The following is a 16639-nucleotide window of genomic DNA, read 5'->3' as shown; positions in this document are numbered from 1 at the left end:
TCGCATAGTACACGTACAGAGTCTTCCAGGAAGTCAGCACGGCACTGCGCTAATCACAGCCAGGGAGACCTTTCCGATCTCTGCAGCCGAGCATCGGGACAATGTCTCCCTGCCTATGATTAGCGCAGCGCCGACTTCCTGGCAGACTCTGCACGTGTACTATGCGAACACGCCGGAGCTCATCCTTATTGAGGGCCATAGACTTCAATGTTAATTCTCAAAAGGTGCATGAAAATCATACCTGAATGTTATACAATGCAACAGTTATCCATTATCACTGGTCAAAGCCAAAGTCGTATCCAAGTTGCGTCAAGATTGCACTCCAAAGCTGGCGCAACTTTGGAGTCATGCAAGTGTGGATGGAGCCTTAAATCCTGTCTAACTGTTCATATTGATGTGCTGTTTAAAAAAAAGTCCTGCATGCTGCATCTTTGGTGCAATTTTTCAAAACCGCACCAAAAAAGGGCACCTTCAATTGTCAAGTCAATGGGAATGCATCAGAAGGGCACTGCATCTGTGTTTTTGGTGCATTGTTTTTTGTTTTGTTTTTTGTTACATCCATGTTTTACAAGTGCATACTGGGAGTAAAGAAACCACAAATGCATCAAGTGTGTTAAAAATGTGATATGCATTTGTGAAAAAAAGTATGAAGGCCCTTGGGGGGCCTCTGGGTTTTTATTTCTGAGTGAGTGCAGAACAGGAAAAGAAAATCGGTAGGAATACCTAGACAGAAATTTATTACAGGTGTTGGCACCGTTGGTTTACTATTCATTCACATCATCCCTGCCCTTGAGGAGCTTACAATCTTACGTCCCCTATCTCAAATGCATTTGTACCGGATTAAACCCACACAAAGGGAGAACATAGGGTAGGGATATGCAATTAGCGGACCTCCAGCTGTTGCAAATCTACAAGTCTCATCATGCCTCTGCCTCTGGGTGTCATGCTTGTGGCTGTCAGTCTTGCTATGCCTCATGGGACTTGTAGTTCTGCAACAGCTGGATGTTTGCTAATTGCATATCCCTGCCATAGGGGTTGATTTACTAAAACTGGAGAGTGAAAAATCTGGTGCAGCTGTGCATGGGAGCCAACCGGCTTCTAACTTCAGCTTGTTCAATTTTTAAGCTTTGACACAAAAAAAAACCTGGAAGCTGATTGGTTTCTCCCCAGAGCTGCAAAAGATTTTGAACTCTCCAGTCAACCCCCATAGTGTCCTGGTTGGTACCCAGTGCTGGAAGGCAGATGAACTCTAATGCCACACATTTTAGCTGGAGTTGACTTCAGGGTAAATATTGCTTTGATGTATATAGTGAAGATTGTGAAACACAGCTAGCAGACCATGCTGGACTTGACAAAAAAAAAACAAAACACCACTGCTGTCTCCATGACGAATTCCTGGGCCGGTATAACCAACTTGGCCCCACACAGTGCTGTGTCTGCCATTAAAGGGGTAGGAGGTACATCCCACCTCTGACACTGCTAACTGTTGTGGTCGGATCCGTGCTATTCAGGTCTTTTTAACTACTATACCATCTCCTTTTGCTTGGAGTTGCAGGTAGTCAATGTGAAACCCTCAAGTTTAGCATTTCATATTTGATTAAAAAGATGTTTAGTATAAAGAGTAAGGGCTCTTTCACACGGAGCGGATCCGTATTGATCCGCTCAGTTAGCCCGTTTGGCTCAGCGGGGACTCCTCCGTAAATCCCTGCTGAGCTGTCGGCTGACAGGGCGGTCCCCGCACACAGTGCAGAGACCGCCCTGGCTCTCCTCCGCTCTCCCCTATGGGGAATCGGATGAATACGGACCGTGTGTCCGTATTCATCCGTTCCGCCGGACGGAAGAAAAATAGGTTTTTCTTCCGTCCGCAAAAGCGGATCTTAGCGGATGATGCAACCATCCGCCTCCGCAAACGTCTGCAATCCCATAGGGATCCATTACAAGTCCGTAAACAGACTTGTAATAAACGGACCGTTTGTCCGTATGTGTGAAAGGGCCCTTAAAAAAATTATTTTTATGTAGAAAATAAAAATTTTCTTTAACGAAAATTTGCCATGGATAATGAATTCCTTCCCTTTATTTAAAAATATGAATTTTATTTTTAATCATGAAATTGAGCTTTGAGTTTGTAAAATGGTAGAGACTCTAAACAAGAGAACGGTATCAGATCAGCCTCTGTCGCCTTGTAATGCTTTGCATGAAGACACGCATGTGGGTGCCATTATTGCAAAAAACATTTCATTCAACATGCATGCCACTCTCCTCTGCGCTTTTTTATTTATTTTGCACTGCATGGAAGCTTGCTGAATCCTAGGGGGAAAAAAAGAAAAAAACTTTTTATGTCTCTTAAGTTTATTACTGAACTCTTAAAGTAATTTTGTTTTGCATAAAGTGATGGTTCGGACCCTTTTCATATTTTTTTTTTTTTATTCTTTTGTCTATGGACATTAGTCAAATCCTTTCCCTAGTATATCCAATGCTTAGAAAATAGGAGTTGCCTGTGAAAGGTCCTCATGTATGCCAGTATCCATAGTATAGCTGGTTGTAGGTTAAGACTTTTTATAGCTTGTCTAAGCAGAATCTTGCGTTCTGATATTTATATTGTATATGTTCCTGACACTCAGAACTGAATAGGCTGCTTAAATGAGTAGCAAGCCATCTTCAGTATTATAGAGCAAGTCCAGGTAAATATGACCAACTACTTCTTGCCAGGCAAGCAATCTACTTTAGGGGCTTTATTAACATGGAGCAATGGCAGTGGAATGCTGTAACCCACAGTAACCAATCGGTGAACTTTTGGTGCCCACTCACCTGACATTTGCGAACAAGTTGGAATGTTTGCACTAATGAGCACTGCTGACAAGTAAACACCGGGATTGATTGACTAAAACTGGAGTGTGCATAATCTGGTGCAGCTATGCATGGTAGCCAATCAGCTTTTTACGTCAGCGTGTTTAAAAAAAAAAACTGGAAGCTGATTGGTTTCTATGCAGAGCTGCACCAGATTTTGCACTCTCCCCAATGTTTGAGCTTGTAGGCATTGGGTCATAAATGACTTTTCTAAGGCGTGAGCTCACCAGCTTGTTTAGATCCAGTGGTTGACAGATTAATGTTGACTTCAGGTGATTTCAATTTTTTTTTGTCCAGTTACCCATTACCCATTTGTGCTTCTCTAATAAAAAAAAGATCGAAAGTTATGAGGCACCAAGTTTTTTTTTTTTGGGGGGGGGGGGGGGGTACATTGGGTACCTGCTGCCCAGGATTTTTCTTTCAGCCATGTTTTTTATTTATTTTTTTTTTATTATTTTTTTGTGGCTTTGACCAAATTGAGAAATAGACTAAAGACTAAAACAGTAGGATAGTCCTGCAGCTTCTCACTGCTACTGGGACAACAGGAAGTTTAGAGAACAGCCCATCATCATGCAGCACTTTTTTTTTATTTTTTTAAAGTGGTTGTAAAGGTGCAATTATTTTCCCCTAAATCGATTCCTTTACCTTGGTGCAGTCCTCCTTCACTTACCTCATCCTTCCATTTTGCTTTTAAATGTCCTTCTTTCTTCTGAGAAATCCTCACTTCCTGTTCTTCTGTCTGTAACTCCACACAGTAATGCGAGGCTTTCTCCCTGGTGTGGAGTGTCGTGCTCGCCCCCTCCCTTGGACTACAGGAGAGTCGGGATGCTCTCTACGTTGCAGATACAGAAAGGAGCTGTGTTGGACCCCTTTCACACTGAGGAGTTTTTCAGGCGGCATAGCGCTGCTATACCGCCTGAAAAAAATCTCCTGCAAGCAGCATTTTTGGAGCGGTTTGTATACCGCTCCTTCCAATTTAAAACAATGGGAAACCGCGGTAATACCGCCCGCAATGCGCCTCTGCAGAGGCGCATTGTGGGCGGTATTAACCCTTTATCGGCGGCTAGCGGGGGTTAATACCGCTAGCGGCCGAATTCCGACGGTATATCGCTGCTATACCGCCACCGCACCTCCCGCCCCAGTGTGAAAGGGGCCTTAGTGGGCGTCCTGACTCTCCTGTAGTCCAAGTGGAAGGGGAGTTACAGACAAAAGAAAAGGAAGTAAGGATTTCTCAGAAGAAATAAGGACATTTAAAAGCAAAATGGAAGGATGAGGTAAGTGAAGGACGACGGCACTAAGGTAAAAAAAATGGTACCTTTACAACCCCTTTAAGTTTTTTTCTGACCTTATTTGAGGAGGACAGAAGATTTGTTCTGACATAAAGTGCTATTGATCTTTGTGGTGTTTTGCATTTCGTCCTTGCCTCAATCACTTGTTTGTCGAAAATGTGACTGACAACGGATGGCTTTGAAGACTGTACTTGAAAATGGACCTGAACTAAAAAAAAAAGTGGTAGTCTGAAAAATTAAATTTATAGTGATACTTTTACTGTGCCTTGAGCCTCGTAGCTGTGTATCTGCAGTGTGAAATCCAAGGCACGCTTTCCTCTGAGCTGCGAGAGATTTGGTGATGTCATTACTATTGCTTACTGTTCTCCTTGTTGGAGAGAAAGTGGTACCTGAGGACCTGCAATGCGAGGATCTGTGCTCCCTCCACTTCTGAAACTTAACTTACCCCCAACAGTCATCAGCTCTATGGTCATCAAGGCAGTAAGCAATACACTGCTGCTCTACTGAGATGGCCGCTTTCACAAATACAAAGTCCAGACTAAGGCTCCATTCACATGTAGGCGGACGAAATCGCGGCGTTTTGTACCGCGATTTGCGGCGACAAAACGCCGCGATTGTCCGCCTAGATGTGCCCCTAGGATGTGCCCCTCTATGGAGATGGTCCCCGAACGCCGAAAGCCGCCTGAAAAAAAGGTCCGGGACCTTTTTTCAGGCGGCAGGCGTCCGGCGTGGAGATGTGAACCATCTCCATAGAGGGCAATGTGTTTCCAGCCCTCTGGCGGCAGCGGCGTCACACTACAGGCGACAAAACGCCTAGGTGTGAATGGGGATCGAGTCAGGAACAGATAAATGATCAGCTGCTGGGAGCCTACTTCCAATACTGGTGGCATTTCCATTGCCCTCCGTTTTCCTCTCTTTGCACAGCTTTCACAGTTCAGGTCCCTTTTAAGCACATTTTCCAAATCCAATCCTAGTCTAGAAGTGCCACCATCAAGCAAGTTGAGAGCTCAATGCCATTCATTAGCTGCCGATCATGCTAATTCAATGTGTGATTTCTGAGTGTATGCCTAAGAGGACCAGTTTGAGAGACTGGGTTCATTTACTAAAGCTGGAAAGTGCAAAATCTGGTGCAGTTGTGCATGGTAGCCAATCGGCTTCTAAATTCAGTATGTTCAATTAAGCGTCGACAAAAAAAAAAAAAATGGAAGCTGATTTATATGCAGAATTAATTGCACCAGATTTGCCGCACTTCAGCTTTAGTAACTTGACCCCATTGTATTTATGAAAACTGATTTTTGATAGCTGATTCAGAGTTCATTTGTGTAAATTGCTATACCATTGTAACTAATTTCATTCTGTCTTTTTTTTTTTTTCCCCACCCCTTCGTTGTCTTTACTCCTCATCTCAGCCTTGTCTTCGGCCTGATGTTGACCTGGTAAAGCCCACTTTCTTGGATGTATCTATGGAAAATTGCCAAGAGCTCCAAACTACTGTCACCACAGGCCTATGCGATCTTGCTGCTCAGTCACCTAGCACGTCTCTGCCGTACGGTGTCTCGTCCGAGTCAAATGTTCTTGGAAAATCCGGAGAAGGCTCAATGCTGCTAAGAACTTCGGAACAGACTTTCAGGACTGAGTTCAATTTAATGTATGCTTTCTCCCCATTAAATGCTATGCCCCGGGCAGACGGCTCATTACGGGGCTCACCTCTTGTCGGAGAAAGGAAGCCCTCTCAATCAGATATGTACTGTGGCTCTCCAGTGGAGGCCTTTTATAACAGAGCAGGTCCTGGACTTTTAAAAGAATCTGCACAAGGATCCATGTCTCCTTGCAGTGAAAGGATTTGTGAGGGCATCAGGTCTCCTCCTCAAAACCCACCACAAAGGAAAAAGGTAAGTGTATAAAGTAAAGCCCAAATCCAGCAAAAGCATGTGTTTTGGATATACGTTTTTAGTTTTGGATATCATTTTTAACCTAGAATTCTGTCAAATTTTTTTTGTGACTCCAGGTAGATTCTTGCATCCTATCCCTTTGCAAGTCAGAACTTCCTGTCCTGGTTCTTGTCCTGACCTTTTCCCATTTTGCTGAAATCCGTTTTTGTTTCTTTGCAGTTCAGTGCTTTTATCACGCTGTGCGAAACTAAAGAAAAAAAGTTGCCTGCTTTTTTTTTTGGACATTGGTTTGCAGTTGAACTATCTCCAGTTCGGGCCAATTCTGACTTTTCTCTCATACATGTAAAAATCAGCATCTTTTTTTTTTTTTTTTTTTTTTTTTTTTGGGTGGCTAGAAGATTACATAGAACCCACAAACATGCATTTTAAGCTGAGGTCCAGGAGAATAAAATGGTGGTTGTTGCAAGATATGTGTGCAGTGGTTTATCAAACGCAAATTTTCAGGAAAAAAAATACCCTTTTAATGAATTTTAGTGCATACAAATACAATATCGTATCCGATTTTTGACTAAAATATAAAAGGTTGCACCAAGTAAATGGATACCCAGAATGTCACGCCCATAAATTCTCTATAGGTGACGCCTTCAAAACGTTTAAAGTGGTAGTAAACCGCTGGCTTTTTTATTTTCTTTAAACCTGCAAGGCAAAGTTCTAATGTGCTAGTTAGAATGCATCGCATACTAGCACATTATGTGAAACCTACCTTAAAACGAAGCCCTCCAGCAGCGCACTGCCACAATCTTCACCCCAGTCTTTCTTCCTGGTCGGCCTGCTCCGGTGCCTTGGACTAGCTGTGATGACATCACTCCCAAGAATGCACACGGGAGCCGCTGTTTACGGCACAGGACTCTAAAGGATAACCTGTACCCTCAGACCGCATGCACCTGTGATGTCACCGGGTGGCTTTGCATGTAAATATTTCTTAAAAATCAACCAAGGAAGTTTTCTCCCACTAAGGCTACCAGTTTAGAGTTGCACAGGTCGTCCGGTTCTAAAATGATTGCTCTCTCGCAGTGATACTTCTTCACATTTGTGGATATGTTCACTGCTCACATATGGATGCGGAACCTACGTGCGCATTCACATTTGCTCATGAGCGGGGGGGTGCTGGGAGAGATATAAAAAAAAGGTATTTTTTCTTCAACACGGTTATATATATATATATATATATATATATATATATATATATATATATATATATATATATATATACCGTATTTATCGGCGTATAACATGCACCCTAACTTTAAGAGGGAAGTTTCGGGAAGAATGTATATGTGTGTATGTATATATGTGTGTGTGTATATATATATATATATATATATATATATATATATATGTATGTATTGCTTTTAACAAAGGATGAACAAAATCTCTTGTGATGGCATTTGGCCCGTGACAAGTCCTCTTTATGGAAAGATCTTGGGTCTCTACTCTACTTTAAAAAGCAACCAGTCAAACCGGCTACTTTAGGCTTCAGGTACACAGGACGTTTTTACAACCTCTCCTGAATGATTTAACTTGACGGTAACCCAAAACGTCTGTTTTGCCGCGTTTAGCTGCGTTTGCGTTTTTTTCATGGGCAAATACGCCTATAAACGAAACGCTGCTAAATGCGAGTTGATGTGTTTAGAAGTGTTTGGCGTCTGAACTCATTTTTTTGCTTTAAAAAAAGCCTATAAACGCGACTGCCTAAAAACATCAGTAAATTAACCTGTGTACATGTATACATAAGATTACAGGGGCAGTTGAAAAAAGTGTTCAACTGCCTCTGAATGTCCGTTTAGCAGCAGTGTACATGGGGCCTTACAAGCCAGTAACCGCGTGTAAACCCCGAAATCTGAAGTTTTTGGTTTCTGACATCACAGATTAGAAGGCACAACCAAGGTTCCTCTCTCGGGCATCTGATGGTTTATGGATTAATTTGTCATACAGGTATCGCTCTTGGAGTATCGGAAGAGGAAGCAGGAAGCCAAGGAGGTGACGTCTTCCCCTGGCGGAGACGTAATACGCTGCTGTGCTGGGACTCCAACTCGTCAAAGCAGCAACGGCTCCATTTCTGATACAGACCTGTGTACTGGGTTGCAGCTCCAGGCACCATGTTCCCCACAAAGTGGCTTCTCTTCTCCATCCCATTCATCTATGCCTCAGATCGAAGAAGTCAGCCCTACCGAAGTAAGGACAGTGAGCTCTGGTCCGAGTAAGACAGTGGAGAACATCAGTAGCCGCTGGTAAGTAAACATAAATTTGCATAGGAATTTAAGATTTAGGCACCTAGTCCTATTAGAAGTTAAACTAAACGTCTGGTCTAAAGTCTTTTAGATATAAAAATTATGCAGTCAGCCTAAAGTGTATTTAATATTTAAATATTTAATAAAACTTTAAGATGGTCTGGGAAATGGTTGGAACCTCTGTCTAGATTTTATTGCTGTTTTTATCTCCCAAGAGATTTGCCCTCCGTCCTGGTGACCATCGCTACCAGGTCAGGAATCAAAAACTTTACATTTGTCAAGGTAAGAGGAACAGAGGGAATATCTTCCAATGGGGACATCTTTTCCCGTGACAAGGATTTAAGAGACTAATTGCTCTCACTTGAGTTGTGTGTCTGGAAAGGGGTGGGAAGGTGGAAATATAGGGTTCCAACTATTCCAATGCTATATTCCATACTGTATCACAAAAGCAGGGGTAAGAAACCAAGATCTGTTAGTAAAAGCAGCACTTAATACACACACTATTAGGCACACGTTTAACCCATTGCTCACCGTAGATGTTAACCGATGCCAATACAGTGACGGTGTATATTTTTAGCACTGATCACTGTATTGGTGTCGCTGGTCCTCAAAATGTGTCCGTCGATCCCCTTCCCCACTATCAATGTCAGATTGCCCGCCGCACTATCACGGTCCCATTTTAAGTTGCTGATAACTACCATTACTAGTATAAAAAATATAACTTTCATGCAAACCAATCAATATACACTTATTTGGATTTTTTTAAAATCAAAGACCTGTAGCACAATACATTTTATCCAAAACGTATGTCGAGTTTTTTTTATATATTTTTTTTATTTTTCTTCCTTTTTTTTTTTTTTTGGATTGGATAGGTTTTTATAGCGGAAAGTAAAATTGTATTTTATTTTTTCTTAAACATTTCTGGTCTTTTTTTAACCACTTAACCCCCGGGCCATATTGCTGGTCAAAGACCAGAGCACTTTTTGCGATTCGGCACTGACAATTGCGCGGCCGTGCGACGTGGTTCCCAAACAAAATTGGCGACGTCGGCAAGTGGTTCATTTTATATTGCAAAAAATAAACCCAATGGTGATCAAATGCCACCAAAAAAGTTCTATATGTGTGAAAACAAAGATATAATTTTTTTTGGGGTACAACGTTGCATGACTGCATAATTTTCTAGTTACAATAGCGCAGTGCTAAATGGCAGAAAAAAATGGCCTGGTCATGAATGGGGGCGGAACCTTCCGGAGCTCAAGTAGTTATTGGTTTTTGTCTGCTGATAATTAATCCATGCAATGTATGTATTGGCAGGATGGTTCCAACATCAGTGGAGCGGCTACGTGAGGGGCAGGGATTCCTGGAGCGTGTGTTGCGGAGTGGAGTGAAAGTGCCACATCGGGGAGAGCGATCACCTTCCAGAGAAAGTAGTCTGGACAGAGACTCTGGTAACTATAAAAACACGCCATACTTTGACTGCGCCTTACTTGAGTTAACACATCTGTAAGAAGTAATTGTGTTGTATAGTGCAAGAGAAAAAAAAAAATCTGCTCCATTGAAATCTTTCCACAAACAGCAGTAGCATCACCAGTCCCCTAAAGCAGTGCCTTTTCTATGTCTTTTATTCTGTCTCACAAAATTTGTAATAAAGCCTACATACTGGAGGAGACCGGTGTGCCGACCTGGTAAATCTAGATATTGGGTGGTTTAAATCTGAACTCTAGGTGCATATAAAAGACCCAACATAACATGGCTCTGTATTTTTTATTTACATCATTTTTTATATTTATATATATATATATATATATATATATATATATATATATATATATATATATATATTTTATACCAAGATAACCAGAACTCGGGAAGAGGGTTGCATGATGCAGGCCATCACACTGAAGCACCCAGTGGTGGAAAAATTTACTACAGGAGATGTATCTGGATTGATGATGAATATTGCAGCAAAAGCTGGTTTCATTTTCTTTTTTTTTGGGGCTATTCCTTTTTGTTTTATATTTTACAACATACATGTAAAGAGCTGCGTAAATTGAGGGCATTATAGAAGTACCTGTAATAAATATTTTATTTGTCTGGTATGCTTTAAGTTTCCAGAATCTGGCAAAAAGGACATTTTCAGGTCTTTTTTAAATCATTGGTAAAGCACCGCTTTAACGTAGTTTCTGCAGGACACTTTATCCCCCCCCCCCCCCCCCCCCCCCAGTGGCCGAAGAAGGGTTAATAGCACCTGCAAAGCGCAGATTGATTTCACTGGGCAGGGGCACACCGCTCCTAAAACACTGCAAAGTAGCTTCTTGCGCGACTCTTTTTGATGCCCTGCCAGCGCAACGCCCCAGTTTGAAAGCACCCGGCCTTTCACACGGATTGCAGCCAAGGCTTTTTTTTCAGGTGCTTTTACTGGCGCCATTTTTAGCGCTAAAGCGCCTGAAAAACTCCATTGTGAAAGGGGTCCAAGTGCTCCTAATTGAGACAAGTACACACTAGAGCAGGGGTAGGCAACCTCTGTCCTCCAGCGGTGGTGAAACTAAAAGTCCCATGAGACATTGCAAGACCCTGACAATCACAGAAATGACTTCTAGAGGCATGATGGGATTTGTAGCGTCACCACAGCTGGAGTGCCGAGGTTGCCTACTCCTGCACTTGAGGGATATGCTTTGTTCACATTTCACGTCGGATGTTTCCCAAGGGGAAAATCTGTGCTTTGAGTACTGCCCATGTGGATCTCGGGACTCGAGCAAAGATATCAGCTGAACACAAAGCATATGACTTTCCTTATTCAGTGTCTTTTTTTTTTTTTTTTTGTGTGTGTGTATGGTAGACATACCAGACCTAAAGAAAGCATTTAGCGGTTTTCTATCTAAACATGTATTTGTTTTTATCACAGAGGATGGAGACTCGGAGGCGATGAATATGGCGGTTTCTAAAGGACCAGTCTATAGCCCTTCCAGATACAACTATCAGGTAACCCTTCATGATGAAACAATGACTTCAAGTCATTCTGCAAACCATTTTTGGTCCCCACATGTAATATGCTGTAATGTACATGAGCAGCTCATACAAGACAGTAGTTAAAGTGAAAGCCTAACTATTCTTAAAGCGGTTCCCTCCCCCTCTTCCTGCATAACCTGTATACATTATTTTACCTATTTCTAATCACATGATATCGCAGCTCAAGGAGCTCTCAACAGCTTGGAATTCTGGGAGCCATGACATCACCCATAAGCTTCCATAGCCCAGGCACTGTTGGCGCTTCCTCCTCTCCCCTGCAGCAGCTTCTCTGGCATGGGAGCTGGAGCTGTGCGACCACATGAATGGCGTGGATTTAAAAGTATACATGTAATTTTTATTTTTATAGAGAATAGGTAAGATGGGGGAGGGAACATTTTTAATAGTTAGACCTTACAGGCTTACGCTTGTATATAAGAGCAGTGTGTACAGCAAGCTCTGATAAATCCTTGGCGGAGCTTTCAGGAAGCTTTTAAAGTACCGTTAAAGGGGTTGTAAAGCTTCAGTTTTTTGCAGCATTACAGGAGGTTTTTCCTCTCAATTCATAAACCCTATTTTTACCTCACCCCCCCCCCCCCAAAAGCACATCTAAATGAAGCCTAAAGATGTCATAGTACATTGCACAATACTGGTTGTCTGCTCACCCACCATGAAACAAAGCATGGAGAAGTTTGACCCTATTTCACATCTAGACAAACTGACTTATCAGCACAGAGGGTGCCAGTATATATATGACAAAATATGGAGTGGAAGGCCTATCCTGGCACCCCTTTTATTGTCGAAGGATGCCTAGGGGATGCAATTCTCAATGAACCAGATGAAAACAGACACCCACACAGAGAATATAATGTACTTTTATTAGTTATTCCCATTGAACACGCATAGAAAACATTATCAAGTGAAATGCTATAAAACCTTTTAATGATGTCAAAGCTGTTTGATGCCATTGTTGTACGAGCCGTGTTTAGTTGCTTTGTATGATGCAGACTGCACTGTTTGCAGACTGTTTCCCGTTTGTATTCTCTATTTTTGTTTTGTAACAAAAAAAAAAACTGTAAGGAATTTTTGTTCGCACAATAAAAATGTACCTGATAGGAAAAGTGTTACAAGCCCCAGTTTGTAATCAGAGCTGCTGAATATCCAGGAACGTGTTGCTCCTTCCTTAGTCTGTATATTGCAGGTGTTGTAAATGCATTGTACCAGATCAGTTTTCAGTCATGTAGATCAGTGGTCATCAACTCGGTCCCCAGGGCCCACTAACAGGCCAGGTTTGCAAGATAACTGAAATGCATCACAGGTGATATCATTTGCTGCTCAGTGATTGCAGTATTCTAGTCTACATCTCCCCAAGGTAATACATAAAATCTGGCCTGTTAGTGGGCCCTGAGGACAGGGTTGATGGCCACTGATGTATACCACACCTTCAGATTGATCTAAACACAATTATTAAAAGCTTTAAAGTGACGCTGAAGGTTTTTTACCATCATGCATCACCATCACAGGGACAGAGCTGAGGCTATCGATAAGCTGAAGGTCCCTCCCCTGTCACCATTGTTCTCTTGGTGTCAGGGAAACTTGTCAGAAGTGATTCATGTAGATGGCAGAGGAACAGACAGAAATGACACTTGGTGCTCTTAACTGAGTACATATTATAGAGATATGCTTTGTTCATATTTCATGTCTGAGGTTTACAACCCCTTTACGTTGGACTTCCTTACTTTGTTTAGTTGAATACTACAGGAATGTATAGCGCATACATTAGTATTTTTAGTTCTTGGATACTTATTAGCAGTTTAAATTTTATTTTTTGTACAAGCTGTGCACAATCCTCACCTGTTCTATTATGTTTTGCAGTTCCTGCAGTGTGACAGTCCTCAACAAGAGACGATCAACCCCCTTTCTCAAAGCTCGTCACCTTTCCGCGGCCCAGCTGCTCAGCCCAGTGGTTACAGCTATAGGACACTGCAGAGGACGTCCAGCCACAACGAGTCGTCTGTCATTTCCACTTCTTATACAAGTCCTTCCCATATTGCTTCCACAGACTCGCCCAGTAGTACCCAGTGTTCAGGGAGCTCTGGGTATTACAACAGCCAGCAGCAGCAGCTTTATGGGAGCAATGCTGGCACGTGCCAGCCAAGGAAAAGCTTCCACCATCGAGTTCCCAGTCGTGAGGCAAGTCCAGCCCAATTGCTCAGGACAGACTCTATACCCTCAGACTCGCAAGCCAGCACTGGGGCTTCTGGCAACTCCACCCCTCAGGGGTCCAGATCAGACTCTCGAACTATAAACAGGATTTCTACTGTGTCTAGCCCACAGCATTATCCACAGCGCACCTCTAGTGTTCACCAGTACCGACTGCAGCAGATACAAGGCTCAGGAGTTAAAACGCAGACTGGCCTTTCCTAGGACTGCTTAAGAGGGGAGAACAGCATAGCACTATCCTGTCAGCCATTCCTAACATCTGCCCCAAAAGTGGGGGGGGTGGATCAAAAGGGTGGCGCAGACCTGCTCCAGAGAGGAGCCTGGGTTGGGTGGGTTTTGGACTGAGGAAAAGGTGGAGGCTTAAGCTTGCTGGTCGTATCCGCTCCCACTCGCTACACTTTACACATTGCAAGAAAAGCCAACGCCTCAAGAATCGAATTAAGTTGTGTAGACCTTCAAAATCATGCAGTTGCTCGGTTTTTCTCTCTTATCACCAGAAACCTCCTGTAGTCACTTGTGCAGTAAGGACAACTTTTATAAGAAATAAGAATTCAATGGTTAATACAAAAAATGACTTTAAAGGGCAAGGAGAAAGGGGTTTAAAGAAGAACCTATATTTTGTAGCATCGGGATATAACACGTTTTTTTTTGTTTTGTTCTGTGGGGTGGGGGGTGTCGAGGGGATCCGGGGTAGGGGCCAGAGTTATACAGTTTGGCCAATCATTCCTGAAACACACAGATCTGGCCTCCATTCCTCCGTATCTGGCGCCACCACTGCCAGTTGCAAGGTGACATCTGTCAACTGTAAAGGGGTTCTTGAAAGCAAGACTGTGCAGTTTTTGTTTTTTTTTATCAGAAGAGTTAAAAAGCTTAGACTGGTAGGAAAGTTGTCAACCTTGCTTAAAGGTTTTTTTTTTGGGGGGGCTTGAAATGCAACAGAATACTGTACGCGTAGCGAGATGTCATCTGCTCTGTCATAAGTCTTGATTTACACGTTAAAAGTAGCCGTTCCAATACTAGCATTAGCTAATGACTGTCATTGAAGTATGCAGCAGCTAGTCTGTAACATTTTGTGGTTTGAATAGCGCAGTGATGTGCCTGTAACCCTCAGCAGCCAGGGGTCAGCCAGTCTGATGTACGATTGATTGCTTTAGATTACAGCAGACCATTACGTTTCTCTTCAGGAAAGAATTCAACTTTTCAGTGATGGATGGGGCTGCTCTGTAATTTATAACCTTTACCTGCACACGCCATCTTTGCCGCAGGTATTTTTTTTGTCCGATGACCTTGGCGCAGAGTATGTCTGTAAAAGTTCTCCATTATTCAGGTCATGGTATAGATAGTAGTAGCTACACAAACTCCTACTACTAGTTATACTGTGTTTCCCCGAAAGTAAGACCTACCCCGAAAATGAGACCTGGTGTTATTTTCCAGGAGGGAAGCAATATAAACCCTACCCTGAAAATAAGCCCTAGTTTAAAATGCTTGTAAAATCCACTCTATTACAGTAGTATATAATGTACAATGTGTGTGTTTCTGTAATATAATTGCGGGGAGGAGAGCTCCGGCAGGTCACAGAATCACAGAGGGGCGCTATGACTAAGGTATTTGGCACAATTATATTACAGAAACACACACAGTGTACATTATATAATACTGTAATAGAGTGGATTATAGGATTTTACAATTTTAACTCGGTTCACACTGGGGATTCCTATCAGGCGGGAAGAGGAGACGGCACATTACATGGTAAGACCTACCCCAAAAATAAGCCCTACTGTGTCTTTTGTTGCCAAAATTAATATAAGACCCGGGCTTATTTTCGGGGAAACACGGTAGCTCCGCACAGATGGCATCCAAAGTCTTCTGCAGCTGTTAATATTCTGAGGATTATAAATTGCTGAACAGCACCCCCATGCTGAGGAAGTGGAAGTGTTTCTTGGGAAATAACTTTGGGACCCGTGTTGCGGGGCTTTAAGCTTTTGTTTATAGGTGGCAGTGTCTGTCTCGGGTGCATTCGAAGACCATGGATGAGTGCAGATGACCTGTGTTGAACACCTCCTATGCTGCATCAATCTGTCCAGTCTGCTTTTGCATATTCCCATTAAGTTGTATAGGGAAAGAAGCTATGGTTTTCCAAAAGCCCCTCCATATATGGGCCCTTAAACCGAATTGGTCGTCAGTGCAGAATTGTTAAAATGGTGGGAAAACGCAGACCCATGTGCTGCAATGTCATCTGCCCAGATTTTCTTTTTGGCAGTTCCTTCTCCCAAGTCTACAAAGTAGGTTTGTGTCCTTTTCTAGGACATGCCGTCATCCTGTGAGAACTTCACCCCCCCCCCCGATCTGAAACTAGATAACCAAGGATGACCGAGCACAATGTCCGAGGCGGTGGGGAATGCGACTTGGGCCTGTAACATGGCTGAAGGATGGTGAAGCCCAACAAAGACCTTGGGATAATTCCTACTCATGCAATCAGCCTAGTTATTGCTGAAAGTAAAAACAATACCTGCACTGAAGTCTAGTTCCAATTTCAAATACCAGAACCATTTTGCTACTTGGTTGGGTTTAGATAAATATTCTTGTTTCCCCCCCCCCCCCTAGAGGCCAATAACCTCATGTAAACGCATGGCAGATCTGTGATGACTGACAATGTAAAGAGCAGAATCGGTTTCTATGTATTTTGAGCAAGAACGTTAGCTGGCTGTATATATAGGCTTTGATTCTTTGTAACGACTGTACATACTCCTCTAAAGCAGGTTCACGTTCCAGGTAACTGCTGCATTGTACTATGCTGTATAGTAACGGGCATCCTAATGATAACCTATATTTTTGTATGGAAAAAAGAAAATGTCCTTTTTTTTTTGGTTTTATTTAAAGTTTTGTGCGTAAAGTTCTGTTCTTCACATGTATTGGGCGGGGCTCCCAAAAAATAATGAAACCCATGTGCTTTATGTTGGCCATTTAATAGAGGCATTGTGTTTGCACCGGATTTGAGACCGAATGAATGTTGTCTATAGCAATTGCTGGTAATTGGGATTACCGCTGCTTGTCACCAAATACTGCAGTGTACCTTTTTGAATAGAGTAAGG

General features: G+C 42.6%; 1 protein-coding gene across 5 annotated transcripts in view; it reads left to right on the top strand.

Moving 5' to 3' along the window:
* Positions 1-14395, top strand: part of SETD5 (SET domain containing 5) — a 57270-nt gene extending 42875 nt beyond the window's left edge. For all 5 annotated transcript variants that reach the window (XM_040359048.1, XM_040359047.1, XM_040359046.1 and 2 more), the window contains 5 exons: positions 5545-6027; positions 8023-8318; positions 9633-9766; positions 11224-11300; positions 13200-14395. In XM_040359048.1, the coding sequence (XP_040214982.1) occupies positions 5545-6027; positions 8023-8318; positions 9633-9766; positions 11224-11300; positions 13200-13751 (1542 nt within the window). In that variant the 3' untranslated portion in view covers positions 13752-14395. The remainder of the gene's footprint in view (positions 1-5544; positions 6028-8022; positions 8319-9632; positions 9767-11223; positions 11301-13199) is intronic.
* Positions 14396-16639: the final 2244 nt, after the last annotated feature.

The sequence above is a fragment of the Rana temporaria genome, chromosome 7, assembly GCF_905171775.1.
Source record: "Rana temporaria chromosome 7, aRanTem1.1, whole genome shotgun sequence".
Taxonomy (NCBI): domain Eukaryota; kingdom Metazoa; phylum Chordata; class Amphibia; order Anura; family Ranidae; genus Rana; species Rana temporaria.
This window is presented reverse-complemented; position numbering and strand designations above follow the sequence as displayed.